The following is a 17,878-nucleotide window of genomic DNA, read 5'->3' as shown; positions in this document are numbered from 1 at the left end:
GGTCCTACCAGACCATCGTACTTCATTTCATTTGTACTGAAGTGAAATGAAAATTGAGCGGAATTTGGTAGGTGGGCGGTGCCAGGCTAGTGATTTCCTAAGCATGAACTATACTATCGGTCAAGTAACTTAGTTGTCTGATAGTTGAACGCATACACATTATGTAGCACTATAAAAAGAAACCTGGGGATTCCAATCATGTATAGCTATTATTTTAACGTATGGTATTGTAGTATATAGGCCATGGAAAAATCACAATTTTTTTAACCAGGACGTGACATTCAGGTGGCCTAGTAGGCCTATTAATAGGAATTGGAACAAATGTTTTGTATTATCATTTAATAAGGCCTATGTTACTGCATCAGAAATCAAATTCACTAATAAAAAGGGAAAGTTTGTGTAAGAATAAGTGATTATGTTTGTGAGATTTCATAAAAATGCTGCTATGTGAAACGTTAGCCATAAGCGGCCGATGAGAGAATAACATTGAGGATGGTATGGCCAAAACAGACATTCTTCACTACCAAATTTGGGCATCGCGGGGCGTGGGGCATTTTTCTCAGTAACTGTTTCACCCCACTGTTAAAGCAAGTCCTAATGAACAAGCTTGTAGACACAGAACCCGGTAAGCAACATTATACCGTTTTCCCCCCATTGTAAAATATGCACAGCTTTAGGCGAGACTAGTCATTAGACTAGTCATTATTCTAGTTCTATTTTGGGATTTTAGAAAAGGCGTGGTGATCGCAAATCCATGGCTACAATGGCTTGATTTCTATAGACTGGATTTCTGTATGCGATCTGTATGCGTTATGTTTATTAATACTTACTATTTGATAGTTCCTTCTTAAAAACGATGATTTAGTAGTAAAGTTATGTGTTAAAGTTACAACTGTGTCGTAGTTATGTTTGATGCATAGCCTATTCCAGTGAAGAATATAAAGATCTAAAGTGAATAAGCACCACCGTTAACTCAATCAAATCCAATGCCTTTAGGGTTTAATTGTTATAAGGACTCTACTTTTGTTCCCGTCACTCATGTTTGCAAATAAATGTTTGTGATGTCATTCACTTCGACTTTATAGGCTACTGCTTTTTCTTATAGGTTTCAGGCAGGTTAAGATTGTTAAAGGTTAAATAAATAATTACTAAAAATACACTTTTAGAACAGTTGGCTTGACGCAGGTCTGAGTGTGTTAGTGTGGACTTGCAACATGTGGGTTCCTGTTTGTTCTTCAGAGGAAAACGGAATCCCCTTTTTCAACACCTCATTTAAACCGCCTACCATCCGTTAACACACCAGCGCGTATTTTAATTGTCTCTATAAAACAATAAATCTCTTAACAATCAGACGAAGTGCACATACCTCAGTCTTGACACATATTTTATGTTGTGCCTGAGCATGTCACCACGGAGGAGCGGAAAGCGGAACATTAATTTGATAGAACTGGAGGTTGTCAGAATATGGTGTTTGCGGCGGCTGAAAAAGAGTTGTGTTGTAGACTAGCCTAGTCGTCGAGTTAACAGTCCAGCCAAACCCAGCCATAAAGCCTGGGTGTTGCCTTTAGTCAACCTGCAGGCATCCATTAGGCATAGAGTGAAATTCACTAGTAGTCACTATATTCTGCCACATGCGTTAATGCTAAAAATGTACAGACATGGTAAGCATACTCATCCACCTCTGCCTGATTACTTTATGTAAAAAATAATAATAATATAATAATATATTATATATAGATATTTATTCTGTATCATTTGGGGATGTACAGTTGTCCCAGTCACAAGGTTTCTTAGAGAGCATTGTAGCACAATAACGACAACAACACAATCACCTCAACAACCAAATTCTCTTCATATCCTCTCGACAGGACCTTTATACGTAAAGGTATAAGTGTACGTTCCAAACGGCCAAGGATCAACACAACGCACCCACTCGAAACACCCTCCCCAGGCCGCGCATCGGCCAATCACGCTCAACCTTCTCCTACCGCCGTCGCTTCAAACCGGTAAACCCCCCCCCCGCCAGCGCCATGCCATTGATCTTTGTCCCCACGTCCCAGTTGCTATGGGCACGCGTGGCCGCACTGCTGTGCACCTGCACGGCGTTCAGCGCGGCCGCGCACGGCGGCTCTCTCCCCAGCTACGTCATCACCGACTGGTGCATCTTCTGCTGGGCCTTCGGCTTCGCCTTCACCCTGCTGGTCCTGCTGGCCGAGGCTTTCGGCTTCCAGGCCCGGGTGCCCGTCTCCTGGAACAACTTCCCCATCACGGTGGCCTCCTACTCCGCGCACCTCTGCCTCGCCGCCTCCATCCTCTTCCCGCTGACGTTCCTCCGGGGCCAGACAAGCTACTTGTCTAGCGAGGTGCAGGGCCACCGGGTGGCCTCCACCGTCTTCTCCTGCCTGGCCACGCTGGCCTACGTGCTGGAGGTGAGCCTGACCAAGGCCCGGCCCGGGGAGGTGGCGGGCTACATGGCCACGGCGCCGGGCCTGCTCAAGGTGTGCCAGACGACGGTGGCGTGTGTGATCTTCATCTATGTGAGCAGCCCGGTGTCGTACGACTCCCACCCGGCGCTGGAGTGGTGCATGGCGGTCTACTGCATCTGCTTCATCCTGTCCATGGCCGTGGTGCTGATGTGTGTCGGCGGCTGCACCGGCTACCTACCCGTGCCCCTGCCCAAGTTCCTGTCTGTGTACGCACTGCTGGCGGTGGCCATGTACCTGACCGCCACTATCCTGTGGCCCGTGTTCCAGTTTTCCAAGGCCAGCCGCAACCGGAACTGGAAACGGAATCCCCGCACCGATCTGATCGTCGTGGCCGTGCTGACGGCCGTCAACTTCCTGCTGTACCTGGCCGACCTGGCGTACTCTGCCCGGCTGGTGTTTGTCAGTGTTATTTAAAGGATGTATGCATAAAGTTGGGAGAGCGTGCGACCGTTGACCAAGGCATGACATGTGCTGTTGCACCGTAAGATATGCCAAAGCATCTGAACATAGGCCTGCATCGCTCTATGAGTTGTTCAGAGTTATACTGAGTCGTGAAACCAACATTTAAAAGGTCACTGCCAAGCAATTTGAATGTCCCTGATTTCCTGCTTGAATTTCCCTGAAATCTGCTTTTGTTAAATAGTGTCGTTTTATATGTGAGCCGTTGCGCATCATTTTAAAAGCTCTTTATTTTGGTTTTTGATCATATATTGATAAAACTGTAGTGGTTGTTCTTACTTGATATGATGGGAATAATATATCTATATCTATATCTATCTATATCTATATCTATATATATATATAGATATAGATATATATAGACATACATATATATACATACATACATATATATATATATATATATATATATATATATATATACAAGCAGTCCAGTAAATATAAAGGGAGAAAAAACCCCAATCGATCATCAGTCAAGGTGTCTGGGGACCGAAACTCAATCAGACAAACTTTGAGTGGCAAAATAATGAGACATTTTTACATTTGCCGTTAGAACTCCGTCCATGTACACTTTTAACATCATTGAGATGTTATATGATGAAAGTGGATGATAGATAATCTTGCACTGATGTTGGTGTTGATGGAAATCTGAAGGCAGCGATAATGCTTATGTACTAGGCCTGCAAACGTGTGATTGGTTATAGGGACCGTGTGAGGGGAACAGGGAATTTGAATCCCTTAAAGGGAAAGGAGCCTTTATTAGCCTACTGAACATTCACTGTAGCTTCATTTGTACAAGCTATCAAGGCCTACCTATTTGTTATTGCACCTATATCACAACCTTTTATACTTTCTTGTGACCTCATTTGACTACCACTAATAAAACCAAAACAAATAGATAACACACTGACCTTGTGTTCTGATTCATATATTCTGCACTCGGTACCACTTAATAATTTGCTTTTGACAATGTTGTGTAGTTGCTACAATTTGGGATTGCATTGCATTGATTTGGCCTGTTCTCAGCCTCGTCTTTAAATTAAGTGTATTACAAATTAATCTAAACCTGCAGGCTGCATACAATAAAGGATAGAATCGAGTTTAGGTCAGATACTCATACTGGCATTTATAAGTAGCCACGTTGTATGGCTGTGGGCACATTAAGAGTGTATTTATAGAATAGAACATTAGAATGCAGTTATATCAGTGTGTGCACGCTGTGCACCGCCCACACACTGGAGAACTGCGCAAAATCAGCTGATCGCAACGTTCCTTTTGTCAGATAATCAAACGTTCCGCTGCTGCAGTTTGATAAAAAAAAAGGTGACGCAAAAAACCTCTGTGAAACTGGGTACGTTTCAAAAGATCCGATGTTACGTGTGGAGTGGAGCAATGAAGAACCATCTCCTGGTTCTAAACAGTAACTCTTATAAAGAAGTTATGTGCACCCCTGCACATACAGATATAAATGTATGCATGAAAGAGGCAGTGTTATGAGTTTGTCTCCTGTGAGATGGTCAAAACATAATGTTTTTTTTTAATTATTGGTTTATTAAAACGGATAATTTTTTATACATTTGAATAAATCCACCATTGATCAACAGGTTATTTCCGGGTACAAAGGGTCATGGAGAACGAAAGTATTCTGTGCTATAGGCTGTACATTATTGTCCAGGAAGTGCATAACTATTGCTCAAGAGCATAATTTATGTTGACTATTTTTAACGGCCTAAGGTATTTTTTGACTTATGGAAGGTGAGTTACGTCTGTTTATTATATTAGCGATGAGAAAAGTGACGCCAAGTTTTTCGCATCTTTTCAAGTAAAAAAATTGAAATAGCCTATAAAACTCGAACGATGAAACAACTTAACAATAGTTCTAAGGGGTGTAATTACAGATTTGGTGGATGTATAATTTAAATCCTTTGTTAGTTCCATTGTGTTTTCTATTTATGTTTAGTGTTCATTTGTGTTGGCTTAATAAACACAACGGGAGCACCGTTGTTGACTGTTTACACCTTGCCGTGGCCTTGCAGTAATGTCCAAAGGGGGCGCTGGCACTCCTTGCTCTGCGACTGCATGGGTATTTAATATTCACAGTTTATCCTTGGTTAACTTTAGTTATTATCTATTTATTACCGTTTGCATATGATGTGGTCCGCAAAAGGTATTTTGGGGTTTTCATGAATTCAAAGTTGATTTTGTCATCACTCATCAGTTTGGTTTAGAAAATATGTTATTTGCTGAGATGAAATGCTGTTTAAAACAGCTATGTTTGCTCATCAGAGATCTTTCGGAGATTGAGTGGGCGTGGCAGTAATATGGTAATTGGCCATAGATGGTCAGGGAGCCGCCTTCTGCCAAATCCCGAATGAAGTCATCATAAGACACCCTATGTGTCACTACAGCATTGATGCTAATGACAGCAAGGCCAGATCTCGCCGCCTCAGCTGATAGAATACGTGACCTCGCAGGAAACGGGGAGGGTGTTAGGTGTCAGTGGGGGGTGCGCCGTTGTTGCCGGGGGGATCCTGGGTGGTTGCGTGGGCTACGGGGCGGTAGGTGATGCCATGAGTAGGCTACCTCAGAGGCGGCCAAAAGGCCACCGCCGCCGTGTGGGACAAAATTCATTTTCTAATTGTATTTTTCAAAAAGGGTTAATGGAGAGCCAAACCTCAACACCACCTGCTGGTCACTGTGTGTTATGTTAACTAGTTGAGTCTACTCGCCGTGCCCGGTAACGTGAATTGAGCAACATGATACATTATTAGTTTTATGTCGGGCTGAACGATTAATCGATTTAGTCGTTCAGGGGGGGATTTGTTACTGGTACTGACTGGAGATCACTAAGAGTCGTATTTATTTTTCTTTTAAAATGCAATTTAATAATATATATATTTGGATGAAAGTGGATGATAGATAATCTTGCACTGATGTTGGTGTTGATGGAAATCTGAAGGGTGAAGGGTGAATTCTAAGGGTGAAGTCTAAATTCTGACTTTAATCTCAGAATTCTGACTTTAATCTCAGAATTCTGATTTTAAACTCAGAACTCAGCAAGAAATACTTGTGGCCCGAATCCGCTTCCATAGAAATCGAATTCCAAGTCCTCAGTTAACATTATAAGCATGGAGGGAGAGGACATAACATTTGTGCTGGTCCTATGATAATGTTTCCATAATCAGCTATGCCGTTATCTGCAACATATCTTGAAAGAGAATATGGGTCCATTGTCACGCCGTCCACTTCTGCCACCTAGCGGTGCTCAGCGTCACTTCACTGTTGCGTTACGTCATCCATTCATCTCCCTCTGCCGACACACCTGCCGGCAATCTACTTCATCAGCACACAGTATATAAACCCGGGATCGCCGAACAATCATCGCTAGATCGTTGTTAGACTTTACCCTTAGTGCTTTTTTCACTAGTGTGTCTTCATGTTAAGATTATTAGTTATAGAGTTCTGTAGCTCAAGGGACCAACCGTCTCCCTGGGCTCAGTCTGTCTACCAGCCTGTTGACAAACTACTACTCCTTAACCTGTCCTCCTGTTCACTGCCTTCACTTATTTGTTACCCTCAGTAAAGCCTGTTATTGTTTACAGTGTCCTTATCGCTACATTCAATAACATCCATGTTGATAGGAATGAACTTGTTGTTCCTCACTATTTTGGAGAAATAACATCTTATTTTGAGCAGACTAGCAATGTTGTTAGATTCGTTTTCATACATTACCCTTTGGATTTATGTTCAGGGCCATGGAGAGGACAATTTGGTATGCCCAGTTACCATTGCATTGTTTCCGAAGGTTCAAATGAGGTATCACTTCTGCACTTTTTTTTTTCTTTTTTTTTTATGATCCTAGCAGGTACGGTTTGGGCCTTATTATTGTCGACTTTTTTACACTTTTTTTTTTGTGCATGTTTCTCCTCAGCAGTTCATCCAAGGCCTCTTGAATAAAGCTCATTGAACATCCGAATCACCCATCTTCGATTTCTTGTTGACGCCATTAAAGCTATGCTAATCATACAAAAATGAGATGAGATTTGGGTAATGCTCCATGCGTGCAAAGATGACTGGCACCAATAATAACCGAGAAGTTTCCACACTGAAGGGCTTTTATATAGGCAAAGTCTGGGACTCATGTAACCAGACATACAAACGGGCGCTCCATGTGAGGCCTATATCGTCTGGATTCCTGGACAAACTCAACTTCCTACCAGTTTAAATGCGTCATCAGAATCAGAGTGTTTATTGGGTGCAGAAATACAAGATATGAACAAAGCGTACGAAACAAAGCGTGTAGTACCTAGGGGGTCCCGGGGTTATTCTTTGATCTTCTGGGCGGGGTTTCGCGGGGCCCCCTTTGGGTGCGGCCCCCCAAGTCGCCTATTGGAAGGGCCGCCCCTGGGCCTGCACTCAGGGGACTGTAAGCTGTCGTAGCTCTTTCGTCATTGGTCGCATTTTAGGATTTCCAGTCTTGCTCAGAGGTCTGCTATTCACACGACCCGGATATAATTTGAGGTAAGGTGAGGTAATGATGTTTTCTGTAGCAGAAAGCAGTAATGTCGGCTCGGGCTGGTCTGACTGACTGCTGGGCTGAAAGACGACGTGAAATGACTTGTAAGGGTACACCTTATCTTACAATCATGCTCAGTGACGCATGTTGATTGATCACATTGTTACAGAGTTATCCAGCCAACTCTATAGCAGCCACAAACATGAACATCAGGCTGTAAAGGAAGCTAGGATGACAGATATCCCCCACCCCCCCCCCCCCCCCCACACACACACACAGAAAAATAGAAGTGACTTTCTGCCCTGATTCTGTGATTAAAAAAAACAAAAAAAAAAAAACACCCAGGATTTCCAGTCTCTCTCTCCTACGATTGATGGAGAAACCATCGAGTTTTCCACCGTTCCTTTAGACATGACATCCGACTCCATTCTTCCTGCTCGACCACTAACTGCTATGGATCGCACCCTCATGGGTACAGTGAGTGAGCGATAGGAAACAGACGAGGGGAAAACATTTTTTAAGCCTGATTTAACCAGTGTTTCTTGTGAAGGAAGTGACGTGAATGATTAATCAGATATGTAATGGTTGAACAGGAGTTGTTTTAGAATATGAGGAAGTGAGCAGGATTACATCTCAATATAAATGAGTATTATGGAACTGTTACGTTTGTGCGTTATTATATCGACATTGATCTTCAGACACCATACAACAGCTGCGTCAACAGATGAAGTAAACAGAATTATGTAGTAAATAAGGGCCTTGGTACACTCTTGTGACCTGGAGGGGTAAACACAATATAAGTTATTAATATAGAATACTTAGAAGGGTAGGATGATCCTTACGTGTGTTTATTTTCCTAATTTATGTTATAATAATTTATTAAACGAAACAAATGACTTAAAGCAGAGAAACTGAGAGGCTTTGAACATGGAAAACACTCAAAGTGACGTGCAGTGATTTAAGATGACATGAGTGACTAAATGGCCCCCCCATTGTCGAGGCCTCTGTTTACAGAGCCCACCCACTGTTAAGAGCTAAAGGAGGGATTTACCTTGCTCTTACGACACACTTGTTGCAAGAGATGGCAATTCGTCAGTTATCTGTGTAAACAAATCATGCAATTATATTATTACCGTTTGTGTGTGTGTGTGTATGCGTGTGTGTGTGTGTGTGTGTGTGTGTGTGTGTGGGGGGGGGGGGGGGGGGGGTAGGACTAGTTTAGATACCTACCGCGTGGGCGTGTGTGCGGGCTTTACAAGCTTCCAGAGGCCTACCGTGTGTGTGTGTGTGTCAGTTTGTATATGGCTAGTTTGACTCTAACTTTGTGTGCTGTCACAGGGAGCTGTGTGTGTGTGCATGTCTCTGTGTGTGTGTGTGTGTGTGTGTGTGTGTGTGTGTGTGTGCGTGTGTGTGTGTGTGTGTGTGAACATGTGTGTTAGCTTATGAATGTGTGTGCCTGTGCGTTTGTATATGCTATGCATATGGATGTGTTAGTGTATGCATGCATACATGTGCCTGTGTGTGTGTGTGTGTGTGTGTGTGTGTGTGTGTGTGTGTGTGTGTGTGTGTGTGTGTGTGTGTGTGTGTGTGTGTGTGTGTGTGTGTGTGTGTGTGTGTGTTTGTGTGTGTTTGTGTGTGTGTGTGCTTGGAATTCCAGGCCTGGGCCGGAGTGTGGGAGTGCCGATGCTGACTACTAGTTCCATGCTCTGCGCTGCGACCCACCCACCGGTCCACAGCCAGAGAGCGTGCTCCAGCAGGCATGGCACACGACTGGAGGGGAAGGAGAGAGGGAGCACGAGAGGAGGGAAGGAAGACACCTTACATCCACCGCGCTCCGTAAACTCTGTGTTTTCCGCCCAGGTGCCTTTTGGATTCGGTGAGTCTCGTTTTTTTTTGTTGTCCGTTTTCGATTTGCTTTGCTCGTTTGAATGGAGGGAATAATGAATTTTGGTTGAATGGGGATGCAGGCAGGGTTTCCCAGTTGAACCGCCACAAATTTGGATCACCTGAAGTCACAGTGAGTCAACAACATAACTCTTTAGAATTTGTGACATCACAAAAGCATTCTGTTGACACAGCATACTTACAGGTACCGAGACCTTTGCTTGTTTTCTGTTATTGGTTTTGCTGGTGTATGGAGTCTATGTATGTAGGTTTAATAAAATCGAGGGATATGTGAACAGTGGCTTTAGTGGCCGTGTGAGTCACTCTTTCAACACAAACACGCCTTTAAAACCAAGTCATGCTTTACCAAAAGTATCTTAACCAAGACCAAACCTTACGAAGACTGTTGACCCGTAATGACCCGTAAACACGGAATGACCCGTCACTTGAACTCTTTTGGCAGTTCATGATTTTTGCATTTTAATGCTTTATTATAGAGTGAGATAGAGAGGAGGGGAGGACATGCAGCAAATGACCACGGGCAGGACTCGAACCCGGGTCGCTGCGTTTAGGACTGAGCCTATATGGTACGCGCTCTACCCGGTGAGCCACCGGGAAGCCACAGTATTCTGTCCCATTCAGCAGGAGAAATACTTCCTACATTGACCTTAACCACTGATTGAGGTTATTATTACACAACTGGTTCAAATCAGTTTCAGGTCTGACACGGCAACTGTCAATGTGGTTGAACCGGCTCCTTGTAAACACAGTGCAAGCGGTGGAATCACTTTCAAGCTCCTCTGAGCCTCAGGATGAGATGATGCTGTCGTTGTGGAAAACAAAGAAAACGTGGCAACTAGGACTCACTGGCAAGACGACAAAGATCAGGTAGAAGGAATGACATAAACAGACAAGGGAACAAACAGGGGACCACAATGAACTAACTAACTGTAAAACTGTACAGTTTTTAGCAGACGCTTTTGACCAGAGTGACTTACGACCATTCATACGCACATTGACACAGTGTCTGGGGTGTCAACCATGCAAGGCGACAGCCAGCTTGTCTGGAGCAGTCAGGGTTTGTGGGGTCTTGCTCAGGCACACCTCGACACTTTAAACTAGGGACCTTCCGGTTAGCACATATCCTGCTCTACCTCCTGAGCTCCATCCGGTGCAGGTGGAGATACATTTAGAGAGACAAGCGCGAGGCGAGAAAGGAGGACATATACCGGATAAAACACTCAACCCTTCAATGTGGTTCAAATGTAGAAGTCTGTTGATTCATCACCGTAAAAAAATATTTCAAAATCGACGTCCGTTTCTGGAAGTGTCCGCCCACATGGATGATGGCTGGTCTGTCAACACCCTAGTTACCTCCCTAGTTACCTCCTTGCTCGGAGGTCTGAGTAACAATGTGACCGGTGGATGAGGGGAGGCAAGATGATCTTGACAGGAATCTGTAGCCGTCACGGGCGAAAGGCTCTCGGTTTAAACCCGGAATGTCCGCTAGACCCTTGCTCCCCATTGCTCAGTAATAGAAAAGTAATGTGATTCACCTTGCTCACTCTAAGGTAGCTTTAGGGGGCGAAAAGTGTCTGATACATTTCTTAATAGTATATCTTGAAGTCAGTATACTGAAAGAGGTCGGTTAAACCACATCGACGGTTGTTCTTTTCGGCACCCTCTCTCCCCAGAAGATGTAAACTGTCTCGCCATTTGTCTGTTGAGATTGTATTTTATTGAGTTTCTTCTGGAGGTGGAGAGTCAAGCTTTTGGTAAATCAGGACTTGGTTTCCAAGATCTGTTAAGTGACTCACGCCTCCACTAGAACACAGTGTCCACAGAAACTAGAATGTGAAAATAAGACAAGGCATCCACCAGAAGTAATAATAAAGATATACAAGTGAAGGTAGAGTTGGAATTGTTTTCCTGAGTGGCAAAGTTAACGCAGGGCACTTTTTGTGATGACACAAAACAAGGACACAAGTTGCAAACCTACTGTTATTTAAGAGGCCGTTTCAGCTTTATTTTGGATCGATTTTGGAAATGTCTTAAAAGCAGAGAGGGTTGAAGAGGTATGTGCTTGCAAACGTCCCCCTTGGCAGTTTGCCATAAAACTAATTCACACACCTGATAGCAGTCACCAGATATCACGATAGAAGTTGTAAAATGAATACCACAACAGTTTGAATATTTGAATTACTGCTTACTTATATTGCCGGCAGGACACAAGCAGATGTATGCAGATGCATACATACATATTCACATTTTATTTCAGAAATTGATTCATTGAAACATCTGGATTTCTTTCTTCACTTGATCTCACTGTTTTCATCTCATTGTCGGTGTAATTCACAGTTCATCTTAGAGACATTGTGTTGTTGACGCTCACGTGTGTGGGTGTGCGGTCGTGTGTGCATGTGTGTGTGTGTGTGTGTGTGTGTGTGTGTGTGTGTGTGTGTGTGTGTGTGTGTGTGTGTGTGTGTGTGTGTGTGTGTGTGTGTGTGTGTGTGTGTGTGTGTGTGTGCGTGTGAGTTTCAATGAAACAGGTTCTGTCAGGGCATGCGAGAGAGGGAGACACCCAGATGTAAGAGAGAGAGAGTTGAATGGTCATGCAGTACATGGGTGTGTACGGTAGTGCTCGAACCTGATGCGGCGTACTTGGGTTTGTGTGAGCAAAATTGACAAGATATGTTTTAGCTACAGGCTAGGACATGCCCTGCACTGAACAATTCCTGATAATAACATGTTCATGTTATAACTGGCAACACTGTATGGAACAATTATTTTCACAATCAAGTGAGCTTAACATTCTCACTCATGCACGCACGCAAACACACACACACACACACAGGACCCTAACCCTAACCCACACACACACACGCACACACCCACACACACACACACACACACGCGCGCATGTGCGCGCGGGCAATTGTCCCGAGTAAATACACTGTGTCAATGGTAGACGTTAGTTTTTTAAAAAGTTTCTCATCATTCAAGCCCCGTCTCGTCTCCAGGAATGTCTACAAAGACTCACTACTGTCTGTCGCACACTCAGCAGAACACACACCCGGGGCCCATGGCCTTCTCCACCCCGGTAGGACCTACCTACGCTCTCGGGGGGGGGGGGGGGGGACTGAAATGAGTCACTGATCGACTTGTTTCTCTTTGACTGGACCCTGAAGGCGGACATTTTTGCAGTGATCCGAACCTGATTCCCTGAGTTCTGAGTCATCTGACATTTGAGTCATCGTAAAAGTGTCAAACGCACGCCCTCAGACTTAAGCAATCGCTTTTCGCTAATTTTTCCGCGTCGGGACGGCGGTTACCCCTGTCTCCCCCTCCTGCAGTGCCACGATGATGACCCCTCCCGGCAACCTCACCACCGCCCTCATCTCCCATCCCATGCTCCTGGGTAACCTCTCCCACGCCGGCCCCGCCCCCTCCAACGGCACGCAGAACATCGTGGGCAGCGCCGTCGCCACCGCCATCGGCGCCATCATCCTCACCCTGGTCTTCCTCCTGGGCGTGCCGGGCAACCTCTTCATCATCTGGAGCATCCTGGCGCGCGCCCGCAAGCAGTCGGTCACCACGCTGCTCATCCTCAACCTGGCGTACGCCGACGGCTCGCTGATGGCGCTCACGCCCTTCTTCATCGTGTACCTGGTGCAGCGCACCTGGGTCTTCGGCAACGCCCTGTGCAAGATCCTCTTCTACCTGTGCCTGGCCAACATGTACGCCTCCATCCTGCTCATCACCCTGATGAGCCTGCATCGCGTGGTGGCCATCGTGTGGCCGCAGCGCGTCCGGGCGTCCGTCGGCCGCCGGGTGGCGCTCTGGGCGCTGGTGGGCGTGTGGGTGCTCGTGATGGTGGCGTCCGTGCCCGCCGTGGTGTTCCGGAAGCTGAAGTTGTACGACTCGGGCATGCTGACGGGGAAGGACCGCATGGTGTGTGACTCCTTCCACCAACACCAGAGCGAGGTGAGCGAGAGAGGAGAGGTGTGGGGGGGTCAGAGATGGGATAACAGCTAATCCAGAGCGAGGTGGGCGAGAGAGGAGAGGTGTGGGGGGGTCAGAGATGGGATAACAGCTAATTAGCAATTATTCGCCGAAGGCCAAGTGAATAGTGGGGAATAGCTATTGTACACTCCAAAACTAAACAACATAACACTTTTTGCCGGGATTTATTTGTTTTAATTAGCGGTTTATCTGTTTTTATTAGCGTATATCCCGAGTTTGAGATCTCAATCATGGGATGTTGCCCAATATCCCGTGATAGTGAACCAATGAAATTGCTCCATCTTAGGAAGTTCACGTGTTGCATATACTAATATATTATGCTATATAGTAGGGCTGAACGATTTGGGGAAATAATCGAATTGCGATTATTTCGACCAATATTTAGAACGCAATTTAGCATGCAATTTCTTTTTTTAAAGTTCTTTGCGTTCTGTATTATTCACTAAACAAGCAATAAATCATTCTATAGTATGAACAACACAACATTGGAAGCGGTCAGTACATTCATATTTCTATGAATATAAAAAAGTATATTCATAAATAATTGTAATGTTTTATTTGATATACTTACACATTATACAGAGCAACGCATGTCATGTTTCAATACAAACCAACGCCTGTGTCTACCTCCCGGCCACCAGGTGGTGCTGCAGTACACCATGGAGCTAGTGCTGGGCTTCATCATCCCTTACCCCGTCATCGTGATCAGCTACGTCTGCATCCTGCGCCGCATCCGCCAGACCAAGTTTCGGCGGCGCGTGCGCAGCGAGAAGCTCATCCTGGCCATCGTGGTGACCTTCTGCGTCTTCTGGCTGCCCTACCACTTGGTCAACCTGGTGCAGGTGGGCGCGGGTACCTGGGTGGGTGGGGGGGAGGTGTACCTGGGGGGTGCTCTGAGAGGGAGGGTGGGTGTTGGGGGGGGGGGGGGAGTCACGGTTTTCTTCATGAAAATGTATATTGGTGTCATAAATGTATGGCCTGTTAGGCTCTTTGAGACTGTACCTGTGATTGAGGACTATAAAAATAACATTGAATTAAATTGAAGTGAATTTAATTGAGACTACAGGGGTCCACACTGACAACACTGCATGCATTATAAGCTTTTATGAATCTTTAGGATGCACAACAATTATGCATGGCCTTCCCATGTGGGATGAATATGAATATTGAATATTAAAAATCTTCTTCGACTAGACTTAACTCAACAGCCATATTGTTGTGGTGAATAACGCGGAGCTCAATGTATAATAGTTCTGTACATGTAAATCGTATCCAATACTTTATTAGAAATATTGGTAGCAATGATAACGAACCTCTCTGAAATGAGTCCTTGTGTTCTCCAGGTGGCCGCTGCCTTGTGTAAAGACGGCTCTGCGATGAAACAAAAGTGAGTCTTTTTTTGTCATTTGCACAAATGCACACTTTGACATCATCCAGTCAGTCAACCAATTGAAAACATTTTTCTATTATTGGTATTTGCTCCATGAGTGTGGGAATCATTTAGTTGATGTTTTATCAATTCTCCAAATCAATGTTGATGATCAAAATAATAGAAAAAATAAATAAATAGTAATACCAATACCAATACCAACACCAATACCAATACCAATACAAAAACAAATACCAATACCAATACCAATACCACTACCAACACCAATACCAATACCACTACCAATACCAATACCACTACCAATACCAATACCACTACCAATACCAATACCACTACCAACACCAATACCACTACCAACACCAATAACGCAAACAATAATAATAATAGCTAGCAAGCTATAATAATAGTAATAATTATACCAATGACAAGAACAACCATTATTAAAAAAAATAATGAGAACCTAGGTGAACCACAACCCTAACATGAGCCCTCTGTCTCGGGGAGCAGGCTGGACGCCATCTGGCAGCCCGCGCGCGCCATCACGTCGGCACTGGCCTTCATCAGCAGCTGCGCCAACCCGGTGCTCTACGTCTTCGCCGGCAAGTCCTTCATCCGGCGGGACGGCCTGGCCTTCATGGCCCGCCTCTTCGAGGGCACGGCCCTGGATTCTGGCGTGTCCCGCAAGAGCCGGCAGCACAGCCGGCAGGACAGCCGCGAGCGGGACGGCAAGGAGTCGGCCAACTGCCTAGGGCTGCAGGGCCGGGACGGGGACGGGGACGGGGAGGACTCGTCCTACGCCGCCCACTCCAGCTCCAACCAGCTCTCCAACAGCGTCCACAAGAACGGGAAACCGAGCCCGAGGTAACCGAGGAGGAGGAGGAGGAGGAGGAGGAGGAGGAAGAGGAGGTGGCGGAGGAGGAGGAGGAGGAGGAGGAGGAGGAGGTGGAGAAGAAGAAGACGAAGAGGAAGAAATAGAGTAAAGGTCCTAGTAGGGGGATGGGAGGGGGGGATGGGAGGGGGGGATGGAGGGAGAGACGGAGGGTGGGGGGAGAGGGGGAGGAAGAGTGTGGTGCTCCGTGATCTGCCCGGCCCTAGCGACGGATGGACTATAGGGTGAGGGGGAGGCGGCTTCTTCTGTGATTGGCTGACGTGACGTTAACGGACTAATTGACGGATGGAGATGAAGCTGGGGGGTGGAGGTGGTGTGGTTGGGGGGGGGGGCACCCGGAGGGGGACCTCCCATGGCTTCAAGAGGTGTTTCTTCTTCTATCTCCCCCTGATCACTTGCTGTGTACAGAAGACCCTCAGCTGACCAGCGTGTGTGTGTGTGTGTGTTCTCTAAAAGGTGAATGACCCGTTAGGGGTTGGCGGAAGAGATACACTACTCAACTCATTTTGAGAGTTTTATGAATTTGGTTGGCACTTTTCTGTTTGTGTGCGTGTGTGCGTGTGTGCGTGCGTGCGTGCGTAGGTGCGTGCGTGCGTGCGCGTGTGTGTGTGTGTGTGTTTACGCCAAGGAAACGATTAAGATCGATACTCACTCTTCGTGATTGAGTCACCTATTAACCGATTATTCACATTTCTTATCTACAGCCTTTTATTTGGTTCCGTGTCCAAAACAATTTTTTTTAGCAAATATATATATATATATATATATATGAGAAAAATTTGTGTTTTTTATACTTGTACAGTATTGAAATTAAAACATTTCTAAAGTTTTTAATAAGTCTTATCTCCATTTTTAAGGCGTGACACTTTTGAGTTACTATTGAAGACGGGGACTGTACAAATAACTATACATTTTAAGGGTGTATCACCATTTCAAACAAGCTGCACGATGTGCCAGGACAAACTCTGAATTGGACAGAATCTGAATAATCCGTGTTGAAATCTCGGATAACATCACAAATACAATGAAAGTGTAAAATAAACAAAAATAGTCAAAGAAAATGCATGATCAAGGGAAGATACAGACAGCAATTGACCAAGCATAAATTCAATGAGACGATGAGTGTATTGAGTGTATATGAGTGTGATTCTTACAGGGAAACCTTCACATCGTGGGCAGTAACCACAAAGGAAGCCAAGATGAGGGGAGTGACCATCATGAAGAATTATTTATTGGCCAAGAGTGAAAAGACCAAGTTCAATTGCAATTGCTCATTGGTGAAGTGGACATGACGGTAAGGCTGTATGCAAGGCTGCAACACTAACAGTTAAAGGAATTAACGCAACCAAGAAGTCAGTTGATTGGCCTCAGTATCAGACTTTGTGGCTCCAGTGGAAACGAGATTATTTTATCACCTTTCAATAAGAGAGAGGTAGTCTCTCTAGGTCCAAGGAGAATGTGTATTGATACCTTTTTTAATTGACTAGTAATTTTTGCATATGATTTTATATCATAGTTACGATTAATATTTCAACAACGCTGTGCTTTACGACATCCCCATAGAACACAAACACTCATCCACGCCTACCGGGTTGTCCAATTGGACACCGCCAAAATAAGAACACAACAAAAGAGAAATAAGGGATTAGTAGCAATTGTTAGTTGAACCCTTTTGTCCCATAGAGGACGAAGAGTAGTATTAGTAGTAGCAACTGTTAGTAAAGTAGCATCCGCTGAAATTGTGACACACCAACGTTATTTTGCAACTATACACGGGAGAACATGTTCCGTCTTCAAAAAGACACCTCCTGTTGCAAGAGCTTATCCCCTTGAGGCCACAGGAAGAACGTAATAGATGTCTTAAGGCGTTGAATATTCAAACCCAACAGCTCTTCTCTTATTGGAACAACCGACACAGAGAGCCGACAACGGAGACAATCACGCACGCTATGCCACTTCAAAGCATCTGCCACCACTAACTAGGCCAATCGTATCATGTCCTAGATACGACTCATACTATGAGACATTAAACTATGGTGATTTTCTTAGAATTGATGTGAAGAATGAAGTAAAAAGATTCTAAAATAGAAGTGCTGCCTTCCAAAGGGGCATCTTCCAAGTCACTTTCCCTACGAGCAGAGCCAATAAGATGCTCGTCAGGGTAATAAATAAACACAGGACGTGAAAGATTCAAGAGATCATGATGAATGTGTTAGCACTTTTCTATTGAA

General features: G+C 44.9%; 2 protein-coding genes across 2 annotated transcripts; both read left to right on the top strand.

The window, feature by feature from the left end:
• The first annotated feature begins 525 nt into the window (after positions 1-525).
• Positions 526-3,316, top strand: LOC132475599 (myeloid-associated differentiation marker homolog). The gene is made up of 2 exons (XM_060076825.1): positions 526-625; positions 1,869-3,316. The coding sequence occupies exon 2, from the start codon at positions 2,031-2,033 to the stop codon at positions 2,898-2,900; it is 870 nt and encodes a 289-aa protein (XP_059932808.1). The 5' UTR covers positions 526-625; positions 1,869-2,030; the 3' UTR covers positions 2,901-3,316.
• Positions 3,317-8,953: 5,637 nt separating this feature from the next.
• On the top strand, positions 8,954-16,478 carry LOC132475577 (leukotriene B4 receptor 1-like). The gene is made up of 5 exons (XM_060076785.1): positions 8,954-9,337; positions 12,699-13,329; positions 14,010-14,210; positions 14,712-14,755; positions 15,266-16,478. Exons 2-5 carry the CDS (start codon positions 12,706-12,708, stop codon positions 15,621-15,623), a joined length of 1,227 nt encoding a protein of 408 aa, XP_059932768.1. The 5' UTR covers positions 8,954-9,337; positions 12,699-12,705; the 3' UTR covers positions 15,624-16,478.
• The last annotated feature ends 1,400 nt before the right edge of the window (positions 16,479-17,878 follow it).

This window comes from Gadus macrocephalus, chromosome 17 (genome assembly GCF_031168955.1).
Source record: "Gadus macrocephalus chromosome 17, ASM3116895v1".
In the NCBI taxonomy this organism is placed as follows: Eukaryota; Metazoa; Chordata; class Actinopteri; order Gadiformes; family Gadidae; genus Gadus; species Gadus macrocephalus.
This window is presented reverse-complemented; position numbering and strand designations above follow the sequence as displayed.